Below are 22,365 nucleotides of genomic sequence, written 5' to 3' on the forward strand. Positions count from 1 at the left end.
GGTGTGCTTGGACCATGTTAGTTTGTTGGTGATGTGGACACCAAGGAACTAGAGTGTAGTAGAATAGGGGGTGTTATGCAGTAAAGGTCATGTATAAACGTATTTTAAATACATATTAAATATAATATTATCTACATTCTCTTTTGTTTTCTGTTTTGAAATTGCAACATTGTTTGATTTGCCCAGACATGCATACTATTGAAGAATGTCTAACCGTATGGCAAGGCCGGGATTTTATCTTGATTTGAACGGTGCGGCAACACTTGACGACCCACCATCTGGGATTCCATCAGCACACCTTCTGTTGCTGGGAAGACAACTCACTCTTATAACACTGTGTTGTTCAAATGTGTTAAACCTGTGTAACATTAGAAAACAAATCTAACTCCCTCTAACTGACAACTAGGGAGTAACTTTATGTGTGTGTGTGTGTGTGTGTGTGTGTGTGTGTGTGTGTGTGTGTGTGTGTGTGTGTTTGTGTGTGTGTGTGTGTTTGTGTGTGTGTGTGTGTGTGTGTGTGTGTGTGTGTGTGTGTGTGGTCCCCTAAAATAATGATTCAGAGTGTTTTGGCTGTGTGGACCAACAGCCGCTCACGACTGGCTGTACTTGAACCATGAGTCAACCTGCAACGCATCTACGTGCTATTTTAAAGTGTTGCTGGAATTTTTTACCCTCATCTGAGAGTGGAAAAAAAAAACTTTTCAAGCTGTCAAACAGCACTATTCTCCACAGTCAATCCTATGTCAATCCAGAAATATAATTGAGGTGACACCTACAGTGTAGGTTTGTTTTGCTTTCAGGTAGTGATGGGCTGTACTAGGCTGTTAACTCACATTCAATCCCATTCACTCCCTGAGGGACGACATAGTCTATTTTAGGTTGGGACGAGGGCATTAGGTTTAAGCTTGATATTTTGGGCGTGGGTTGTGTGATGTGGATAGACTAGTTCTGTTTTTCATTGTGATTCCTATGAGGATAGATCCATCTGTTCTGCTGTTTGGGATGGGATCGTTTTAACTAAGTTCTCCCTCCCTCCCTCCCTCCCTCCCTCCCTCCCTCCCTCCCTCCCTCCCTCCCTCCCACCCTCCCTCCCTCCCTCTGTTGGCACATCCCAGAGAGGTTTTGCTCCACGGTCAAATTAAGCAGCCAAGTGGCATCGGGTGGTGGAGGAGGGAGGATGGCAACATGCCGGTCAGGTCAAAAGCATTTATAGAACAACACACCCACTCTCTGAAAGTCAGGTCAAGCCCACACACACTTGCTTGAGGCGTACACACGCACACACACACACACATACACACACACATACACACACACACTTGTGGGGTGTTAGGCACCCACACTATGCAGCATGCAGCTCTTCCAGACCCTCCAAGGGAAATGGTGTCAGATAAAGTCCATATCTATGTGGATTGCTATGCACTAACACTTTCTTCATTCATCTAACCTCCCTTAGTTTTGGCTTTCCGTTTTGATTCATTACGTAGTTTCTTGTTCGGCCTTGAGCTGTAAAAATATGGTTTAATGTTTGGTGATGTATAGTGTTTCTGGTAAAGGATAGCCTACTTTGCTGAAGGTGGAACACAACAGGTGAGGTCCTTACAGAATAACTTGTCTGTCTGACTACAGACTCTGTAAAGACTCCAGTAAGTAAATTCACCAACCCTCCAGTGCCACTGACTTTGGCAGCAGCAACACAAATCAAGCCAAGCCTTTGAAAGGGTAAAGTCCTATGGAGCCACTAACACCTCATTAGCTAGCATAGCATAGCCTGACAGACTTCAAGTTGACATCGCCATAGGAGTCGCTAACAGGTCACTAGCATAATATAACAGTGGCTTTGATTTTAGCATAATATTTCCATGGGAGTGAAAAGGCTAGTGCTGGAGCCGCTACTCGCTAACACAATACAAATCAAACCAAGCCGTTGACACTAACCCTATGGAGTCACTATCACGTCATTAGCTTAGCATTAGCATGACATAATTCCAGTGGCTTGGATGTTAACGTAACATTTCCATGGGTGAGAATTGTGAAAACACTCAGTTTGGAAGCTAGCCAGCAATAGCTGGTGTCATTCCAGCAGCAACAAGGCCTTTTAACACAGAGCTTTGTTCTTGGGAGAGTATTTTGTTTCAAGTGGCTGATTCTCTTACGCCAGGTCTCTTTTGTTTGGGCTAATTCTTCTAAGGCTAGCTGTTATGACTGTTCTTGGCAGGTTGCTGCAGGGACCAGTGTGTAAGATGTATTAGGATGAGGGTTCGCTGTGCTAGTAGGCCAGGGGATTAGGGAAACACCTGTGTCTGACACTTCACAAGGGGAACTTGATTTTCAATGGCCAACATATCATGAGGTGATTTTCATCTCTAGGCATAGTGAAGATGGCTACATTTCCTGAGGTGAATTGTTTCTATATTGACAAGTCGACGACATTTAGTTCTCAAAGTGCAACCATAGGCCTACACAGTGCTGTAGCTTCATTTAGCCTATTTGGTTGGCTGACAAAATCTTATTTGATTGTCAATTATTTGACAATGGCTGTCTTTGATCGCAATCTTTGCCTTGATTTTGAGTAAACGCCAGATGTGAACATGTTTGACATGCTTTATGATTATGAAGTATATGGAATCTCTGTGAACTTCAACAAATTGTGTGTTTTTGTAGCAGAGATTGGGCTGAGAACAATGAAGCCAAAGGGACAATGGTTTAGGTTTGGGACTTAACCTCAATGTCTCTCAGTACTATAGCATATTAGAACTGTGAAAGGCTATGTTCAGTAGCAGTTAGCCTTGATTTTAACAGTCTAGTTTTAACGTTATGTTTGTTGCTTGCTATTTTGTGACTTCAAATAGCCATTTCACCAGATATCCTACTGTATATTGGCACAACACTTCCTCTGTAGATATCCATCATAAACTTGAGTTCCAACCCATTCAACCGTCCTGACTGACCTCTCTTATGGGAATTTTCCAGACTCCTTGATATCTTTCCTATGTTCCCCTATGTAAGATTAAAGCCGGAGATGATATCAGCATCAATTACATTACCAACCCTCCGGGTCTGGAACATAACGGTCGGTTTCTACACGTCATCTATCATATAAATATAGTTACTGGAAGGAACAAAGAGCCTCAGACAAAGCCCCATCCACTTGAATGGGAATGGATGTTGTAATTGTAACTTGTGGCTGGGGCAGGAAGTGCAGAGGTTCAATGGGTAGAGAAGGTGAATGAGATCACCATGATGTTCACCCGCTATTACACCTTGACAGATATATGTTTGTGTCATTGACCTTTGAAGTGCAGGGGTTGTTGCCTTGGTATGCCGTGTGTCTTGTCCACAGTGTTAACCATGCGCTTCCTCTCGTTGCAGGTGTATCTCATCAATGTCACATACTCTGACAACACCTCCCACATAATCTACAGGAGATACAGCAAATTCTTTGACCTTCAGGTAATGTTGACTCTCTCCTGTCCTCGCCTACGCTCTTCAGTGGATATATGTATTTCTATCCAAACATCTGGTTTTATTGAGACAGAATCATAGCAGATCAGAACGTCTATTTTTCTATCTCAAAACGGTATGCTTTCACTGTCCCTTTTTTGAGATTATACTCTGAGCGTTGTGAGGGATTATTCTTTAAAAACATGTCTGCACTGCTATTCTCCACACATGGTTGAGTCAATGAATCAATGTGAGTTTTAGTAATTGGTCTGGGAGTGGGGGAGAGGTATGGTCTGTATCTCTTGTAGCCTCAGAGACGCAGTAGTGATACAACACGTACACACACACACACACACACACACACACACACACACACACACACACACACACACACACACACACACACACACACACACACACACACACACACACACACACACACACACACACTCATCTCTGCCTTGGCCCCAAAACGTCAAGGAGCTGACAGGCTGTTATATAGTAATTTAATGTACTGTAGCATGTTTTATACCGGCCTGCCGAGGGACTCTCAGGTGATGTGTGTGTGTGTGTGTGGTGACTATTGGAGCGTTTCACATATAAGCTTACATGACTCTTATGTTTAACATGCCAAAACTACCCTTCAGTTTAGACCTGTATTTTCTTTGGAATGGGAGCTGGGCTGCTGCAGTAAAAACCCTGCAGGTTGAGGAGATTGTGTGTGTGTGTGTACATACACTCTCTACACCCCTGCTCTTTGCAAGCTGATAGGCAGAGTAGCAGCATAGGTCTTGGGATCTCCCGGTCATTCTGGTCAATATGAAAGAGCCATACATAGAGAAAGACTTGGGTTGATCTCAATAGCCTTAGTGTGCAGCCTGACAGGAAATGATGTTTCAATCAGGGGAGGAAGGTTCCTACCCTCAAAGGTCCCATTGATAACCAGTGGGTGCAATGGAAAATAGCCTCCCCCATGGAAGTGATTACTCCCAATGTGTAATAAAGCAAAGGTAGAATAATAAACAGGGTTGACTGAGGAAGTTTGTATCTTGGTTCCACTGCTGAAACGTAGGCTATGAGGAGATATAGGTGAACACACACACACACGCACACACACACACACGCACACACACACACACACACACACGAGGGGTTCAAATTGCTGCTTGGGAGCTAATGGCCTCTAATGGGTTGTGGATGGTTTCACACAGAACTACTCAGTCACCAACAGAAAGATTGATTTAGTTAGCTTTTCTGATTGAGAAGGGCAGAGGTCCTCAGACTAGGTGGAGAGTCCAAATGTCCCCTAGACTAAGTCTATAGTTTATTGTGTTGTCAAAGAAAGCAGCATTCACAACCAAATGCATTTATTTATTCAACCTTTACTTTTATGCAGGTTTGTCTCACTGACATACAAGGTTTTGCGAGAGAGACCTGTTAAAACCTTGATATAGGCTAGTAATGACTAGTTTTCAGTCTAGCACATCTGGCTATGCAACTGTTAATATAGCTGGCTTTGAGGATCTCTTAATGTCGTTGATCGACATAAGAGTAGGTCAAGTTGCCCCTAACCACTAGTCCAGGGTCAGATGTTTCTTTAAATCCTCCTGAAGGTTAGATGTTTGGGTTATGATACTCTGATCCTAGATCTGTGGTTAATTAAGGGCAAAACTTCCACCTCAAATCTGAGACACACGGCTGTAGTCAAAGAGACTACCATTGGCAACAATAATTGGTCTTCTCTTAATACCCTCACACAAGGGGATGTTATTAACTATTAACTAAGCCCTTATGCCAGGAGAAAGGATATACACTGGAAACTCTGTCTTTCATCTCTCCGTCTCTCTTTTTCACCCTGATGTTTTCAGACAGACCTGGAGCCTCTCTTGTGTAAACATGTATCTGGTCCAAAGAGACCCCGCTGCTCCCAGCAGCCTTTGCAAACCCTGAATGGGCAGCACCTCTCTATATCCACAGGCAGAAGCTGCACAACTGTTATTCACAACAGCTGACATAATGGATTTAGAGGACGGGTGCGTGTTGACTTTGTCCCGATGGCTCAGATGGTTACAGTGTGGTGTGGAGAAGGCCAACGTTGTGGGTTCAGTTCTAGCTCGGGCCACATGCACGGACTGTGTGTTGCTTTGGATGAATGTGTCCACCAAAATGACCAACTACTGTGAGGGTGGAGAGTTCCAAGCCGTGTAGGTAGACAAAGCACCAGAAGTAGTTAGCACTCTGTACACATGTAGAATATCCCGTGACCTTTGACCTCTGACCTCTCTTTAAGGTTAAGGGTTGTGTATTGGTGACACAGGACCAGAGTGTAGCATAAATAAAGATATTTGGCCTCAGTTGAATGGGTAAGGTAATACAACCCTTAATTGCATTTAGAGTACACTGTAATGTGTTTTCTAACTCGGTGAGTTTATGAATGCATTAAGGCACTGGTAACAGGATATATATTAGTGCTAGTGGGTGCCCACTGTAGTCTTTGTGTGTGTGTTCCTGTGTGTGTTCCTGTGTGTGTGTGTGTGTGTGTGTGTGTGTGTGTGTGTGTGTGTGTGTGTGTGTGTGTTGCCAATGCAGAGAAGAAGCTATTAACTGGTGATAGAGAGACTATTCATTTGAAATGATACTAGAATCTCACAACAGGGAACCATATCCTACTTCATCATTTGGATTATTTCCCCCCAATTTCTCAGCTTCAAGGAAAGGGTTGGTCTCTCTCTTTCTTTCTTTAATTATCTCTCCTCTCTCATCTCTTTTCTCTGTCTGTCTTTCTCTTTTATTTATCTCTCTCTCTCTCGCTCTCTCGCTTTTATTTATCTCTCTCTCTCTCGCTTTCTCTCGCTCTCTCGCTTTTATTTATTGCTCTCGCTCTCTCTCTCTTCTCTGGCTCACTCTCTCTCTCGCTTTCCCACTCTTGCTCTCTTTCTTTTTAAAATCTTTTATTTATTGATCTCTCTCAATTTAAGGGGTTTCTTGGCATGGGAACCATATGTTTACATTGCCAAAGCAAGTGAAATAGATAATAAACAGAAGTGAAATAAACAATAAATTAACAGTAAACATTACACTCACAAAAGTTCCAAAAGCATAAATACATTTCAAATGTTATATTACGTATATATACAGTGTTGCAACAATGTGCAAATAGTTAAAGTACAAAAGGGAAAATAAATCAACATAAATATGGGTTGTATTTACAATGGTGTTTGTTCTTCACTGGTTGCCCTTTTCTTGAGGAAATAGGTCACAAACATTGCTGCTGTGATGGCACACTGTGGAATTTCACCCAATAGTTTATCACAATTAGATTTGTTTTTTAAATTCTTTGTGGATCTGTGTAATCTGAGGGAAATATGTCTCTCTAATATGGTCATACATTGGGCAGGAGGTTAGGAAGTGCAGCTCAGTTTCCACCTCATTTTGTGGGCAGTGTGCACATAGCCTGTCTTCTCTTGAGAGCCATGTCTACCGTTCTCAATACCAAGACTATACTCACTGAGTCTGTACATAGTCAACCTTTCCTTCATTTTGGGTCAGTCACAGTGGGCAGGTATTCTGCCACTGTGTATTCTCTGTTTAGGGCCAAATAGCATTCTAGTTTGATCTGTTTTTTTTGTTAATTCTTTCCAATGTGTAATAATTATCTTTTTGTTTTCTCATGATTTGGTTGGGTCTAATTGTGTTGCTGTGCTGGGACTCTGTGGTGTCTGTTTGTGTTTGTGAACAGAGCCCCAGGACCAGCTTGCTTAGGGGACTCTTCTCCAGGTTCATCTCTCAGTATGTGATGACTTTGTTGTGGAAGGTCTTCCTTTTAGGTGGTTGTAGAATTTAACGTCTCTTTTCTGGATTTGGATAATTAGTGGGTATCAGCCTAATTCTGCTCTGCATGCATTATCTGGTGTTTTACGTTGTACACAGAAGATATTTTTGCAGAATTCTGCATGCAGTCTCAATTTGTGAAATCTTGGTTGGTGAGCGGACCCCAGACCTCACAACCATAAAGGGCAATGCATTCTATGACTGTATTAAGTATTTTTAGCCAGATCCTAATTGGTGTGTCGAATTTTATGTTCCTTTTGATGGCATAGAAGGCCCTTCTCGTTCACAGATTTGTGGAACTTACCTCTCTCTCTCTATCTCTCTCTCTCCTTCCTTATTTCTCTCTCTCTCTCTCTCTCTCTCTCTCTCTCTCTCTCTCTCTCTCTCTCTCTCTCCTTCCTTATTTCTCTATCTCTCTCTCTCTCTCTCTCTCTCTCTCCTTCCTTATTTATCTATCTCTCTCTCTCCCTCTCTCTCTCTCTCTCTCTCCTTCTTTGTCTCTGTCTTTTCTCTATTGTTCCTCTTCAGTAGTTCAGTTTGGGTTACGTGAGGCCAGAGTTGAAAGATAGATTTTTCTCTCACTTCACCTGAGAAGTGGACAGGTCCTATCTAACAACAAGGCACGGGATGGAAAGAGAGGGGTGAGATTAGGTGCAAGGAAAGAAAGAAAGGAAGAGGGACTGTTCTGGGGGGAGTGTGAATGAAATGACACAATCAGTGCCAAGAGGAAGAATATACTTTTTTTTTTCAGAAAAAACACACTCACTCCAACACTTTATACTTACCTCAGCTTGACTTGATATATTTAGTAAACACTTCTAACTACTTAATATGTAGTGTAAATAAGTAGTGTAGTAATGTAAATCAGTGGAAAATTTTACCTTCCATTGCTCTCAAACTTATTTCTGTACCTTCCCACATCCTGTTGATTACAAAACAACTCATCCGAGTCATTAGTACTAGTCAGGCACATGACTGGACCGTCCTGGCTTGTCTACAGTCATGTTAATATAGTGACTCTCTACTTATGTTCAAGTTATGACCAGTTAGTCGACTACTCTGTTTCCAGGCGTCTGAAAGGAAACCAGTTGGAACAGGAACTAAGTGTGCCCATGGGCACTGGGAAGGCCAAAGACATTTATGGGAGCTTCTATTGCTTCTTATACCAACTTAATAGTAATAGTGACACTGAAAACCCTTTTAATCTGACATATATCTTCAACATATCAACACTCGCAAGTTTTAGTTTAGGTTGTGATTTGTACGTGGAGTTTTTCCCAGTTAGGAAAAAGTCCCTTCCCTAATTGATGAGTAGCCCCTGTCATTTGAGGAACCTCTGAGGGATCTGTGAATGGGCCTGTGTCCTTCAGTCTGGCACAAGGCGGGTATTTTTTTTGAAACCCTTCTTCTGAAGGAGGGAACTAACAGACTGACTGATGTTTTTATGAGGCTCTCCTCCATTCTGTATTCCTCTCCACATCCCTCTCTTTCCTCTGTTCGCAAGTCTCTCTGACTGACCATGGCTTCTGACGGAATCTTTAGGTTTCGGGATGCTAATGCTACTGAAGTTTGACAAATCTTTCTCCTGTTGAATATTTGAGATTGTTTATTGATAAAAAAACAAATGGATATTCACATATTTTGCCTTGCGTTCCACTTACGCCGTCAAATTCCACTTGCATAGTTGATGTATGTTATGCCCTTTGAAAAACAGTCACAAAAGCCTACTGTGTAGCCAGGACCGAGGCAGCCCATATTCAATTCAACTCCGCTCAGTAAATTATACAGTATCCCTCTGCCAGAGCTTTGAAAACGAAGGTCGCCCAAAAGTAGAATCCCTTACCCTCGGACCGAGGACTCTTTGATTGACTCACATCTAGACCACACAGCATTATTGATATGGCATCTCCAAGGATGGACGGCTGAATAGCTTCAGCTCCCTCGGCCCCCTCGTTCCTCTCGGCCCCCTCGTTCCTCTCGGCCCTCTCGTCCTTGTCGGTGCTCTTTGGATGTTCTGTACTGTGCTGCTGCGCTAGGCAAGGCTCGGCTGGGCTACAAGGGTTCCCATTGTCTAGGGTCAGGAATAAAGGACTACTTTATGAGCCCAGAGTGGAGAAAGAGGGAGGGAGGAAGGGAGAGAGAGAGACACATAGGGAGATAGAGCGAGATGGAGATGGAGAGGGATCAAATCGAATTGTCACATGCTTCGTAAACAGCGGCTGTAGGCTGACAGTGAAATGCTTACGCACGGGTTCTTTTCCAACAATGCAGAGTTAAATATTTTCAAAATTAGAAAAAAGGAAATAGAAATAGTGACACTAAAAACACTGTGAATAACGAATAACAATAACGGGTAAAAATAACAAATCAAATCAAATGTTATTGGTCACATACACATGGTTAGTATATATTAATGCGAGTGTAGTGAAATGCTTGTGCTTCTAGTTCCGACAGTGCAGTAATGTCTCACAAGTAATATAACAATTCCCCAACAACTACATAATACACATAAATCTAAAGGGATGGAATATTAGTATGTAAATATAAATATATAAACATGACTATATACAGAGAGTACCAGAACCGAGTCACTGTGCAGGGGTACGAGGTAATTGAGTCAGTTGAAGTCAGAAGTTTACATACACTTAGGTTGGAGTCATTAAAACTCGTTTTTCAACCACTCCACAAATTTCTTGTTAACAAACTATAGTTTTAGCAAGTTGGTTAGGACTTTGTGCATGACACAAGTCGTTTTTCCAACAATTGTTTACAGACAGGTTATTTCACTTATAATTCACTGTATCACAATTCCAGTGGGTCAGAGGTTTACATACACTAAGTTGACTGTGCCTTTAAACAGCTTGGAAAATTCCAGAAAATGATGTCATGGCTTTAGAAGCTTCTGATAGGCTAATTTACATCATTTGAGTCAATTGGAGGTGTACCCGTGGATGTATTTCAAGGCCTATCTTCAAACTCAGTGCCTCTTTGCTTGACATCATGGGAAAATCAAACGAAATCAGCCAAGACCTCAAAAAAAAAAAAAACGAGAGACCTCCACAAGTCTGGTACATCCTTGGGAGCAATTTCCAAATGCCTGAAGGTACCACGTTCATCTGTACAAACAATAGTACGCAAGTGCAAACACCGTGGGACCACGAGGCCGTCATACCCCTCAGGAAGGAGATGCATTCTGTCTCCTAGAGATGAACGTACTTTGGTGCGAAAAGTGCAAATCAATCCCAGAACAACAGCAAAGGACCTTGTGAAAATGCTGGAGGAAACAGATACAAAAGTATCTATATAGACGGTAAAACGAGTCCTTTATCAACATAACCTGAGAGGCTGCTCAGCAAGGAAGAAGCCACTGCTCCAAAACCGCCATTAAAAATCCAGACTATGGTTTGTCCTCTTGCCTGATGAAACAAAAATAGAACTGTTTGGCCATAATGACCATCGTTATGTTTGGAGGAAAAATGGGAAAATTGCAAGCCGAAGAACACCATCCCAAACGTGAAGCACGGGGCTGGCAGCATCATGTTGTGGGGTGCTTTGCCGCAGGAGGGACTGGTGCACTTCACAAAATAGATGGCTTCATGAGAAAGGAAAATTATGTGGATATATTGAAGCAACATCTCAAGACATGAGTCAGGAAGTTAAAGCTTGTTCGCAAATGGGTCTTCCAAATGGACAATGACCTCAAGCATACTTCCAAAGTTGTGGCAAAATGGTTTAAGGACAACAAAGTCAATGTATTAGAGTGGCCATCTCAAGCCCTGACCTCATTCCCATAGAAAAGTTGTTACACCAGCTCTGTATGTAAACTTCCGACTTCAACTGTAGGTAGGGTTAAAGTGACCAGACAACAGGATAGATAATAGACAGTAGCAGCAGCAGCGTATGTGGTGAGTGTGAAAGTGTGTGTGTGTGCCGTCAGTATGCATCTGTGTGCATGTTATGTGTGTGTTGGAGTGTCAGTGTAAGTATGTGTGAGTGTGTGGGTAGAGTCCACTGTGTGTGCGTAGAGTCAGTGCAAGAGAGTTAGTGCAAAAACGGGTCAATACAGGTAGTGTGGGTTGCTATTTGATGAGCTATTTAGCAGTCTTGTTTAGAAGTCTTATGGCCTGGGGGTAGGAGCTGTCGTGCCTTCTTCACAACTGTGTGGGTGTGTACGGACCCATGATCGATCCTTAGTGACGTGGACACAGAGGAACTTGAAGCTGTCAACCCGCTCCGCTACAGCCCCTTCGATGTGGATGGGGGCGTGCTCGGCCCTCCGTTTCCTGTCGTCCACGACCAGCTCCTTTGTCTTGCTGACGTTGAGGGAGAGGTGGTTGTCCTGGCACCGCACCGCCAGGCGTCTGCCCTCCTCCCTATAGGCTGCCTCATCGTCATCGCGTCGTCAGCAAACTTGATGATGGTGTTGGAGTCTTGCACAACCACGATGGAGGAGAGAGGCCCAGATTGGAGAGAGTGTTTTTCACCTGCGGGACAGGAAAGACACCTACACGTCAGACACAGGCACTATTCTTGTGCTTCGTGCTTAGCGCCGCTGGCGTACAATTGGGCACTTCACAGGACAGACTGGCTCAGGGCCTTCGCTCAGGTTGGGACGGAGGGGGAAATACGGAGGGGGAAATATGTAGCCGTTTCCCACAGCCTTGGCGCAAGGGATTAGGAGAGAGAGCTAAATTTAGGATGAATAAACGGAGTGCAGTCTGTTTGTGGGACGTTTCATCATGGCCCAAAGCTCACACTGTGGCTAAGCTGAGGAGTGGCTATGCTGAGGAGTGGCTATGCTGTGGAGTGACTAAGCTGAGGAGTGGCTAAACTGAGGAGTGACTAAGCTGAGGAGTGACTAAGCTGAGGAGTGACTAAGCTGAGGAGTGACTAAGCTGAGGAGTGACTGAGCTGAGGAGTGGCTAAGCTGAGGAGTGACTAAGCTGAGGAGTGACTAAGCTGAGGAGTGGCTAAGCTGAGGAGTGACTGAGCTGAGGAGTGACTGAGCTGAGGAGTGACTGAGCTGAGGAGTGACTGAGCTGAGGAGTGACTGAGCTGAGGAGTGACTGAGCTGAGGTGCGTTTAGGGGGAAGGAGAGAGAGAGAGTGAGAGGGAGGGCTGGAGGGAAAGAAAGAGAGAGGAGAGAGAGACCCACCTAGCCTTCGTTGTTTAGGTTAGCAGCACTAGTGTTTCTCTACTCTGTACGTGTGTGGAGGAGAAGGAGACTTCAGTGTGACTGCTTTGTGTTCTCTGTGAAGAGGTTGAGAGCCCCTTGTCAAGGACTGGAAGTCATTGTGTGTGTGTGTGTGTGTGTGTGTGTGTGTGTGTGTGTGTGTGTGTGTGTGTGTGTGTGTGTGTGTGCGTGTGTGTGTGTGTGCACGCACACAAAACAGCAGTGGTTGGAGTCAGTCAATCCAGAAATGTGATATTAGCAAATGGAGGATCCCCTTTGACAGTTACATTTTTAGCAGCTCCCAATTAAGAAGTGCCAGGAATAAGACTGTGTGTGTGTGTGTGTGTGTGTGTGTGTGTGTGTGTGTGTGTGTGTGTGTGTGTGTGTGTGTGTGTGTGTGTGTGTGTGTGTGTGTGTGTGTGTGTGTGTGTGTGTGTGTGTGTGTGCATGCATATATGTATGGCAGAGAGAATCCTTGCCTGTTTGCATGTTTCTATCTTTATACAGTATAGGTGTGTGTGTGTGTGTGCATAACATGTACAGTATGTACACCACTGTGTGCCTGTCTGTCAGTTTCACACTCCAGTCTCTCATTGCCCTCCAACACTCTTTTCATCTAGTCAAATATTTCCAATGCCTTGCACCGGGCCAACAGCTCTTTCCTGTTTACTTCTCCCATCTAACCACCTGTTATCAGAAGACATATGGCCACTGAAAGACTTTGTCTGTAGCTCTCTCTCTCTCTCTCTCTCTCTCTTTCTTCTCTCTCTCTCTCTCTCTCTCTCTCTCTCTCTCTCTCTCTCTCTATATATATATATATAATTACAGGCCTCCTGTTCAACTCAAGGTCTTCTCAGGCTGAGGGGGAGTCTCAGTCGATAAAAACACTTGAAAGGTTTTTCCCTTAAACATCAATAGCTAGTGCTATGGCTTGCAGAGTGGAGTCGTTCAAGGTTTCATAGAAATGTCCTTTGGATTTTTATAAATAATACGTTTTTTGATTGAAGGAAGGTACATCTCTTTGTCCGAGAACACAATGTGTAAACTGTTTTTAGTTTGCAGGGCGGTCGCAGTGGATAGACATTACACAGAGTTGAAGGTTGGTTGGAGAAATAGTACTGTTGTGTCAGTGACATCTGAGCATAGTATGAAATAGCAGGGTTACATTTACAGCGACACCTCAGATAATGTGGCTTACAGGATATAGAATACATACCCATACATTAATAGGGTTCTGTGGAACTTTCCTGATCAGGGTAAAGGTTACCCATATAGGCTACAGGTACAATACTCTAGAGCAGGGATCATCGACTGGTTGGGGGGCCTGAACATAATTACAAATCATTTGTAGACAGCAAATTGACCGCAAGAAGCCCAAAAATATATAATATTTGACTAAAACATAATAATTTCAAACCTTGCTTGACATTTGAATACGATCACATGTACTGAGTGCACAGCACATTAGGAACAGCGCCCTAATACACTCTCCCTTTGCCCTCAGAACAGCCTCAATTCGTCAGGGCATTGACTCAGTTGTCGGATGCGTTCCACAGGGGATGCTGGCCCATGTTGACTCCTAACGCTTCCCACAGTTGTGACAAGTTGGCTGGATGTCCTTTGGGTGGTGAACCATTCTTGATACACACGGGAAACTGTTGAGCGTTAAAAACCCAGCAGCGCTGCAGTTCTTGACACAAACCGGTGCGCCTGGTACCTTCTACCATACCCCGTTCAAAGGCACTTAAAATGTTTTGTCGTGCCCGTTCTCCCTCTGAAAGGCACACAAACTATAAAACCACGAAGGACCTCTGTATGACGTGTCTCATGCCAATTCCCTGGTATCCTATCCTCCTTAGCTATAGGTAGCATTGGTTAGTGGACCGGGTGTCCTTCTATGCCATTGTAATAGCTATAGCTCCTCTCCAGCCGAACCCTTGGTTAGTGTTAATGAACAACGGTTCAGTCAACAGCAGTCCTGTCTGTCTGTCAGTACACGGCTTCTCATCACTACCTCGTCAGCCTGGAACGGCCCTGAACCTGGCTTCTCACACAGTGGTTCACACCGTTAATTATAATCCGGCTGTCTCTCTCTCTCTCTCTCTCTCTCTCTCTCTCTCTCTCTCTCTCTCTCTCTCTCTCTCTCTCTCTCTCTCTCTCTCTCTCTCTCTCTGTCTTTCTTCCTCGTTTCTGTCTCTTTCCTTTCTTGTTTTGCTCTTAATGGAGGGCGAATTCTCAACTAATCCGAGGCCCACTCCACCTACAGGTCAAATGCATTAGCTTTCGCACAGCTAGGGGCTAGAGACTTTTGAGGATGGTGGTCTTGTGAGGATTTGTGTGCGTGTGATGTATTGCTGCTGCTCATCCCAATTACCCAGCCAATCTTTATATTACAGATGATCCAATTTCACCCTCTCTCCTCTCTCTCTGGCTTTCCCCTTCAATCGGATTACATCTGATGGGGATAGGCAGGAGGAGCTTTGAGGAAAGATCTTCAGTTCAGATACAAAATCCCTTTTTAGAAATAGAGCGACAAAAACACTACTTTTCATTAAACCTTCATTTATAAAGGTTTGCCTCAAAAGTATTTTGCCGGAAATCATGTTCAAGACAGCAGCTGGCATTCTCAACCGTGTCCTATGACCAGATTCTCAACTCTGCCCCACTTTTCATTTGAACTATATTGTCTTATAATGAAATAGACCTGAAATAACCCTGTTTTTTTTTTTTTGTGGAAAGGAGAAAAATGCAATCTCTGTCAGGAGTCTCATTTCCCCTCCACGCCCTTGGGAGCGCGGGCAGAGCGTACGGGGCACACACCAGGGGCGCTGGCATCCCTTCCTGCTGCCTCTCTCTCTGGGCTTGTGGTCTGGCCACGTGGCTCAAAGTTTGTCCCGATTCCAAGCATGGAAACTCTGAGAATGTTGGCTGAGCGCTAGGCTAATTTAGGTACTGTTAGAGGGCTCTCTCTCTCTCTCTCTCTCTCTCTCTCTCTCTCTCTCTCTCTCTCTCTCTCTCTCTCTCTCTCTCTCTCTCTCTCTCTCTCTCTCTCTCTCTCTCTCTCTCTCTCTCTCTCTCTCTCTCTCTCTCTCTCTCTCTCTCTCTCTCTCTCTCTCTCTCTCTCTCTCTCTCTCTGCTGGCTGGCCTATTTTTCTACCTTTAACTGAAGCAGGAAGCTGCAGTTGGTAACCTGAAGCCATGTTCTTTGTGCTTTGGTGGGGTTTGTGCCCACTGGCCACAGAAGTAGAGGTTGTTCTGAATCAAGGGTAGAGTTAGTTGTGGTCAGGAAGAGGGTGGCAGGGTTACTGGAAAACTACCGTCAAAGCTTTCAGGATTGACGGCAACATTTACTGCCATAACTACATTGATATCAGACCCCTTGTCTAGAGTGCCAACCTTCTCACACTAAGAGAGTGAGACATGATACTGGTTTTGTTTCCCACAGTATTTAAGTAATGTACTATGATGGGAATTTCCAGTGTTTCTCTCGCGTTCTTTCATCCCATGGGCTCATGCTTTCTCGAGCACTGCGGGAACGTAGAACAACCGCAAGACAAGAGTTCACCTGTGTGTTATAGTGTACAGATCTAGACCCAAAGATCCATTGGGTCTTTCCAGTTCCCACGGTTGTGTAATAAAGCCTACAAAAGCGTGTTAATGACCAGCCCCAAAACTACGGCACCAAGCCTTGGGATACACAGTAAGCTTGAAATTCCAACCCCCGGATCCCATTCCCGTTCCAATCCCTGGATCCCATTCCCGTTCCAATCCATGGTATGATGATGATGGGCTTCCTAAGACTTCCATAGCCTTTCCCTGGAGTCTTGTTCCAGGCCAAGGCCGGATCTGGAGTCTGGAAGCTGGAAGAGGAGAGCTGGAGCTATGATGGACGTGACCACATCCCAGCACCTGTTGCCTTGGGACTGGGGAGCTTCAAGTGGAACCTACAGGGTTACAACCTAACAACACTCCCCATTGACTTTACCAGAATATAGCCAATTTCTCCAGAAACTCGAATCCATACATCACCTCACCCCCTTCTGAAATGGGTTAATACATGTTCCATCAAGACACCTGGAGGCACCGAGCTGTGATTTGTCGAGATCGAATGCCAAGGTCCCAATTTATATATAGAGCTGCAACTGTGAATGATTGTGGTTGGAAGGAGCACTAGCTCGCTATTCGCTAACCCCTGTTCCCCCGAATCCAGACATCTGTCTCTAGAAACTCGATACCTCGGGCCACTAATGCGTGTCCAGACTTGATTCATGTTGTCCATTCGTCTCCTCAGTCGCTCTGTCTTTTGTGTGGATAGCGCTGGAGTGGTATAGCCTGGTCCCAGATCTGTTCGTGCTGTCTTGCCTAACTCACATGGTCAATATCACAAGATAGCACAAACTGATCTGGGACCAGGCGAGTAGTGGTAGGATTAAGAAGGAATAAGGGAAGAACCTGCGTTCTGTTCTGGCAATACTAGACAGGCAGAATATCAATTAGTTTGAACCCTTCCCTCCCTCCCCCTTCAGCCCCCTTTCATTTCCTGCCTTGTTTACACCAACATGTCTTGTAATTAGTGGATTAAAGCGAGTTGCTAGAGAGAGAGAGAGTCCAGGGCTGCATCTCACACGGCACCCTATTCCCTCTATAGTGCACCACGTTTGACCAGGGCCCAAAAGGCTCTGGTCAAAAGCAGTGCAATGTACAGCATAGGGAGTAGTGTACCATTTGGGCCGCAGACCCAGGAAATAAATGAATCCGCCTCCGCCCACCATTACAAGCTGCAAAGACTCACTATGTTGACACTACACTGAGTCAACCTGACTGCTGCTGATTGTTTAGAGTTGGTTTGATTCTCAGTCGGACCATGTGATCATTACCGTGGAAATGGTGGGATCCCATGGTTCTTCAGTGTTATGTGGGTCGTGAGTTTGTTTCATAAGTGGGGAGCTGCCAAGTGTGTGCGTGTGTCTTTGTGTGCTTGTGCGTCTATCTGTGTGTGACTGTGTGTTCTGTCACTGAGCTCTGTCAAATGTGTGGTTCAACCAGGGGTAGATCCTCTTGAGTCACTCTTCACAGGTCACATGAAGTGAAGCAGGAAGTGAAGCGTGTCCATGAGCTCTCTCTCTCTCTCTCTCTCTCTCTCTCTCAATTTGATTCAATTCAAAGGGGCTTTTTTGGAATGGGAAATGTAATGTTTATATTGCCAAAGCAAGTGAATAAACAAAAGTGAGAAGAAAAAGTGAGAAGAAACAGATTTAACAAAAACATCAACAAAAAACTATTAGAAATAGTAAACAGTAAACATTGCACTCAAAAAGGTTTAAAAAGGATATAAGAAAAATATATTATATATTATTATATATTATATTATAAAATATGTTATATTATCAGAACACTGTACATAGCTCATCTCTCTCCTCTCTCTCTCCTGTCTCTCTTTCACTCTCCTCTCTCTCTTTGTCTTCCTGTCTCTCTCTTTTCTCTCCATCTCTCTCCTCTCTCCCCCTCTTTCTCTCCCTCTCTTTCTCTCTCCTCTCTCTTTCTCTCCCTCTCTATCTCCTCTCTCTCTCCCTCCCTCTTTTTCTCTCTCTCTCTCGCTCTCTCTCTCTTTCTCTCTCTCTCCCTCCCTCTTTTCTCTCTCTCCTCTCTCGCTCGCTCTCTCTTTCTCTCTCGTTCTCTCTCGCTCAAACTCTCTCTCTCCAATACACAGCGGACACTTTAACTTAAATCCCAACTCATTCCCACAACTCCATATATGGCGTGCCTATTATAAGCCACTGTGCATGATATGAAGAGGGGCCTGCTGCAGCTGTGGGCCGTAGCCTACAATGTTATCCATATTCAAAGCACATTTCCAACACCAACGCCTTGTTACAGTGCACCTCGGATTTCGCCAGCAGTGCCGGGTTCACGTGCTAGTTGGAACTGTTGAAGCTAGGGTTCTAAATGTCTTTATGCGACCAATAACATTTGATTTGATTTGACTAGGGAACTCAGAAATGTACGTCTTGCTAACTGGTTGTAGTTATAGACGTTCAACCAGTTAGCAAGTCGGACATTTCGGAGTTTCCGTTTTTTTCCCCGACTAGCATGTGAATGCAGCAATAATGATAAGTGCTCATAGCAGAGATGATGTAGGGATAGAATTCTTAGAGATACTCACTGAAAATAGAGGTAAAGAAACATGTTCTGTTTGTCTCTTTTTTCCCCGACCTGACTCCTCTAATAGTGGTCCAGAGCCTCACAGTCTTATCCAATCAGAATGCTTCAGAACACTCACACTCATTCTCTCTAGGCTGGTTACCAAGGAGACAGAGTCAGGTCTGAGAAGTAGTAGCTACAGCCATAGTCCCAGTTGGTATTAGATAGAACGTTGTGGCCCTGCTCGCCTGTGGGGGAAACAACCTGTGGTTACCTAGGTTACCCCATTGGCTCACAGCAAAAACTTGACCTTTTTCAGATGCAATTTTTTGTGTTGTCCACTTGTTTTATTCAATTACAAAAATACATTTGAGAGAAGTACAAGATGTCTAAAGATGACTTTTCAACATTGCCTGCTCCCGAGCGTTGTCACTACTTAGAGAAACATAATATTGTAGGGCTTCCCTCTCGCCCCTTTTCATGACGGTGCTAGCAGCGTGAGTGCTAGCTAATTAGCCAAGACCAACAACACAAATAAATGGACTATACAGCTACAAGTAATGAGTGGAGTTACAAACGGACAACACCAAGCAAGTTTTTTTTTAAATTACAATTTTAAAATTACATTTCTATTTTATTTTAAGGGGTGGATCAGCTTAATATTGCGGAAACAATGTTGCTTCCAATGTAATTGTCTGCATCATTTCCAATCCCCCATATTTTTGGGGTAAATATATATATATATCCATACACGCATGAATACATATACACATATATACATACACATACCTATATAGACATACATACTCTTTTTTAAGAATATACCTTTATTGTTATTCCCCGCAAACCCTTCCGCCGATCCCCCAATTGGAGTAAACTAATAAACACTTCTGCTTCTACCTTCAATCCATACATATTATACACACTCTACAGACACAGTCTACTTTACAATAGTTCTCTCTTGTTTGTTTTTAGTCCTTCCTGTATTTCTGATGTCCATCCAGTTTGATTTCTATTTGTAACTGTGCTATTTCACAAGAGTTCTGAACCTATATACATTTTACAGATCCCGTATGCTTTACATTGTTTACCTTAACACCAAGCAAGTTAAATGTCTTACCTGTGATGAGATGTTTTCCCACAGACATAGGTACGTGTAGCCTACTTGGACACGAGGACCCCACATTCCCCACTCTCCAACGCCAATTAGCCCGAAGCCACAGCACAGGGCTCATCTAGCAGGCTCTATTTCCCTACAAGAGGGGGCATTACGAACCGTAGGTCGGGATTATTTTTGACCGGGTTACATTAAACAACACAGCAGCTTTTCTGCATGTTTTGTTATTTCTGTATAGCAAAAGAAAAATTGAAAACGAAGTTGCCTCTTATACAGTGGGGGTAAATTGTTGGGCGTTGTCGAGGAGAATGTCGTATAATTCCGTAAATACCGACTGGGACTATTGTTCTGAATGAGGCTGCGTTCTCGTGTTCTTTTTTCTTCTCCATATCGTCCGGGGATTTTTATTCCCACCTGTTTTGGTGGTGCCGGAATTAGCGCCCCTCGCCCCTGTTCAGAGAGACAAAATTTTTCTGTGGTCCCACATTTCCCGATGGGATGGGGAAAACGCATCTCCGAGAGCCAGGAGACTGTCCAGGGGGAGGAGGAGAGATAGGGAGAGGAAAGGGAGAGATCTGGGTATTTTAGGGTGAGGGAAGAGGAACGGCAATTGGCGGAAATTTTTAAAAACATCTACAGGTTTTGAACTTGGTCCAACGAGGCCAACTAGGATCATTTGGATCGAACCACTAAAAAACAGAGGGAAGACAGCTAACTTGATTCAGTATGTTGATTGAGGAAATTAGGCAAGTCAGTAAACTCTTTGTTCAATTGAATCAGACAACAGCTGGATTATGTCCTGTATGGTCTCAGCAAGTTTTTCTTTAGTGATTCTAGCCCTCAATTTACAACACCTACACAGCAGCACAGGAACTTCACAGTAAACTGTCAAGTACCTCTTCTTCCTCCTTACCTCTTTAGGCTTTGTTGACACACTTTTACTGTGAGACAGTAACTCCTAGTTATAAGATACTAATTCCCATTGCTACCTATTAGCTACTGCTACCTACGTCTCCCTCGCAGCTACATTTTGGTCAGAAAAAGTTTTATGTTAAGCTGGTCTTAGTTGTTTGGCTCAAGCAGTCAAACCACCAAGGTTGCCTTCAGAACAGAGTGGACCACCACAGCAGCTTACCCACAGGAAGACCAACCCCTCCACTGGGACAAGGCATATAGAGTTTTCCCATGTGAGAGCGAAACAAGACTGAACTGAGCTGCGGTCCCTGTCAGGGAAGACAAAGCATACAAATACCGCCGGCCCACCCGTCACAGACCCATTGATTTGAATGGGAATTTCTGTTCTAGTAATTCTATTTCTATGAGAAAGAGAAACCCAGTCAACATGGGGCTGTGTGTATACGTATTCTGACCCAGACACAGAGAGAGAACTGGGTTTGGACCTGTCCCTCGTCCCCGTACTGCTAGATTGTTTATTCACCTGCTTCCTCTGGGTCTTTACCCTGCCCTGATGCACACCAGATTTATGGTGTGTGGTCTCTCTCTTTCTCTCTCTGCTTTTCTGTCTCTCTTTCTCTGTCACACACATCCGCATACATAAGCACACACACACACACACACACACACACACACACACACACACACACACACACACACACACACACACACACACACACACACATACACACACACACACACACACACACACAATAAATACTTTATTTGAATCCACCAATCAGATTTACATTAAAAAAAGTTCCAAACATTTCAAAGGTTCCTGTATGCATGGCACTCAGATAGCACCTCCTTCTCCAAACAGCTAGGCTTCCCAGGACAGCTGAAACAGAGCAGTATCCAGCCTACTGCTTTGCCCTAGTTTTTGTCAGGCCCGCAATCTGGAGTCCACACACTGCAAGGCTGTGTACGTGGCAGAGGCTGCCAAATATAAGCACCACCAGCTTGCACCTCTACCCGAGGCTGTCCAAGCGTGCCGCGAGAGGCTGGTATTTAAGCAGCTTGCCGGCAAAGGCCTGTTCCATGTAGCCGTCAAATGAGCAGCCCACTTCCACACACGCTTACACACATACTTCCACACTTCCACACACACACACACACACACACACACACACACACACACACACACACACACACACACACACACACACACACACACACACATACTTTTCCCCTATCGTTTTCTCTCTATCTCTTCTCTTCTTACAGTATATATATATGCTGCAGACAGAATAGGCTTCTTCCCCCACAGCCCCATTTACTTTTCCTAATCCCCCCCTTTTGCATGATTTATTTAGGGGTTGAAATTGGATAAACACAATATGGCCGACAATGCCTGGCATCTCTGACCTCTGCAGTTTGTGTGGGTGTGTGGAAAAAGTCCCCCTGTGTGTGTGTGTGTGTGTGTGTGTGTGTGTGTGTGTGTGTGTGTGTGCACGCAGTTCCCTCTAACCCCGGTGTCAGCACTTCTCCTCCCTTAGTACCACGATGGCTTTATGAATAAATCGACTCACATTAACTCCTCTCCACCACAAGCAGAAAAACACCATGCAGCGTTTGTCCTTGTCCGAATGGGAATTTAAAATGTGTCCTAGCTTTGATATGATATATGATATAATCTCTGATGTTGTGATCGGAGTGGCGGGGAATTTGAAATACTGAGCCCAGCTGTTTCTTTCAGTGAAAT

General features: G+C 44.1%; 1 protein-coding gene across 5 annotated transcripts in view; it reads left to right on the forward strand.

The window, feature by feature from the left end:
- Positions 1-22,365, forward strand: part of LOC110493536 (SH3 and PX domain-containing protein 2A) — a 122,180-nt gene that overhangs the window by 7,544 nt on the left and 92,271 nt on the right. For all 5 annotated transcript variants that reach the window (XM_036949459.2, XM_036949457.2, XM_036949458.2 and 2 more), the window contains exon 2: positions 3,373-3,453. In XM_036949459.2, the coding sequence (XP_036805354.2) occupies positions 3,373-3,453 (81 nt within the window). The remainder of the gene's footprint in view (positions 1-3,372; positions 3,454-22,365) is intronic.

This window comes from Oncorhynchus mykiss, chromosome 17 (assembly GCF_057628025.1).
Source record: "Oncorhynchus mykiss isolate SJ-2025 chromosome 17, ASM5762802v1, whole genome shotgun sequence".
Lineage (NCBI taxonomy): Eukaryota > Metazoa > Chordata > Actinopteri > Salmoniformes > Salmonidae > Oncorhynchus > Oncorhynchus mykiss.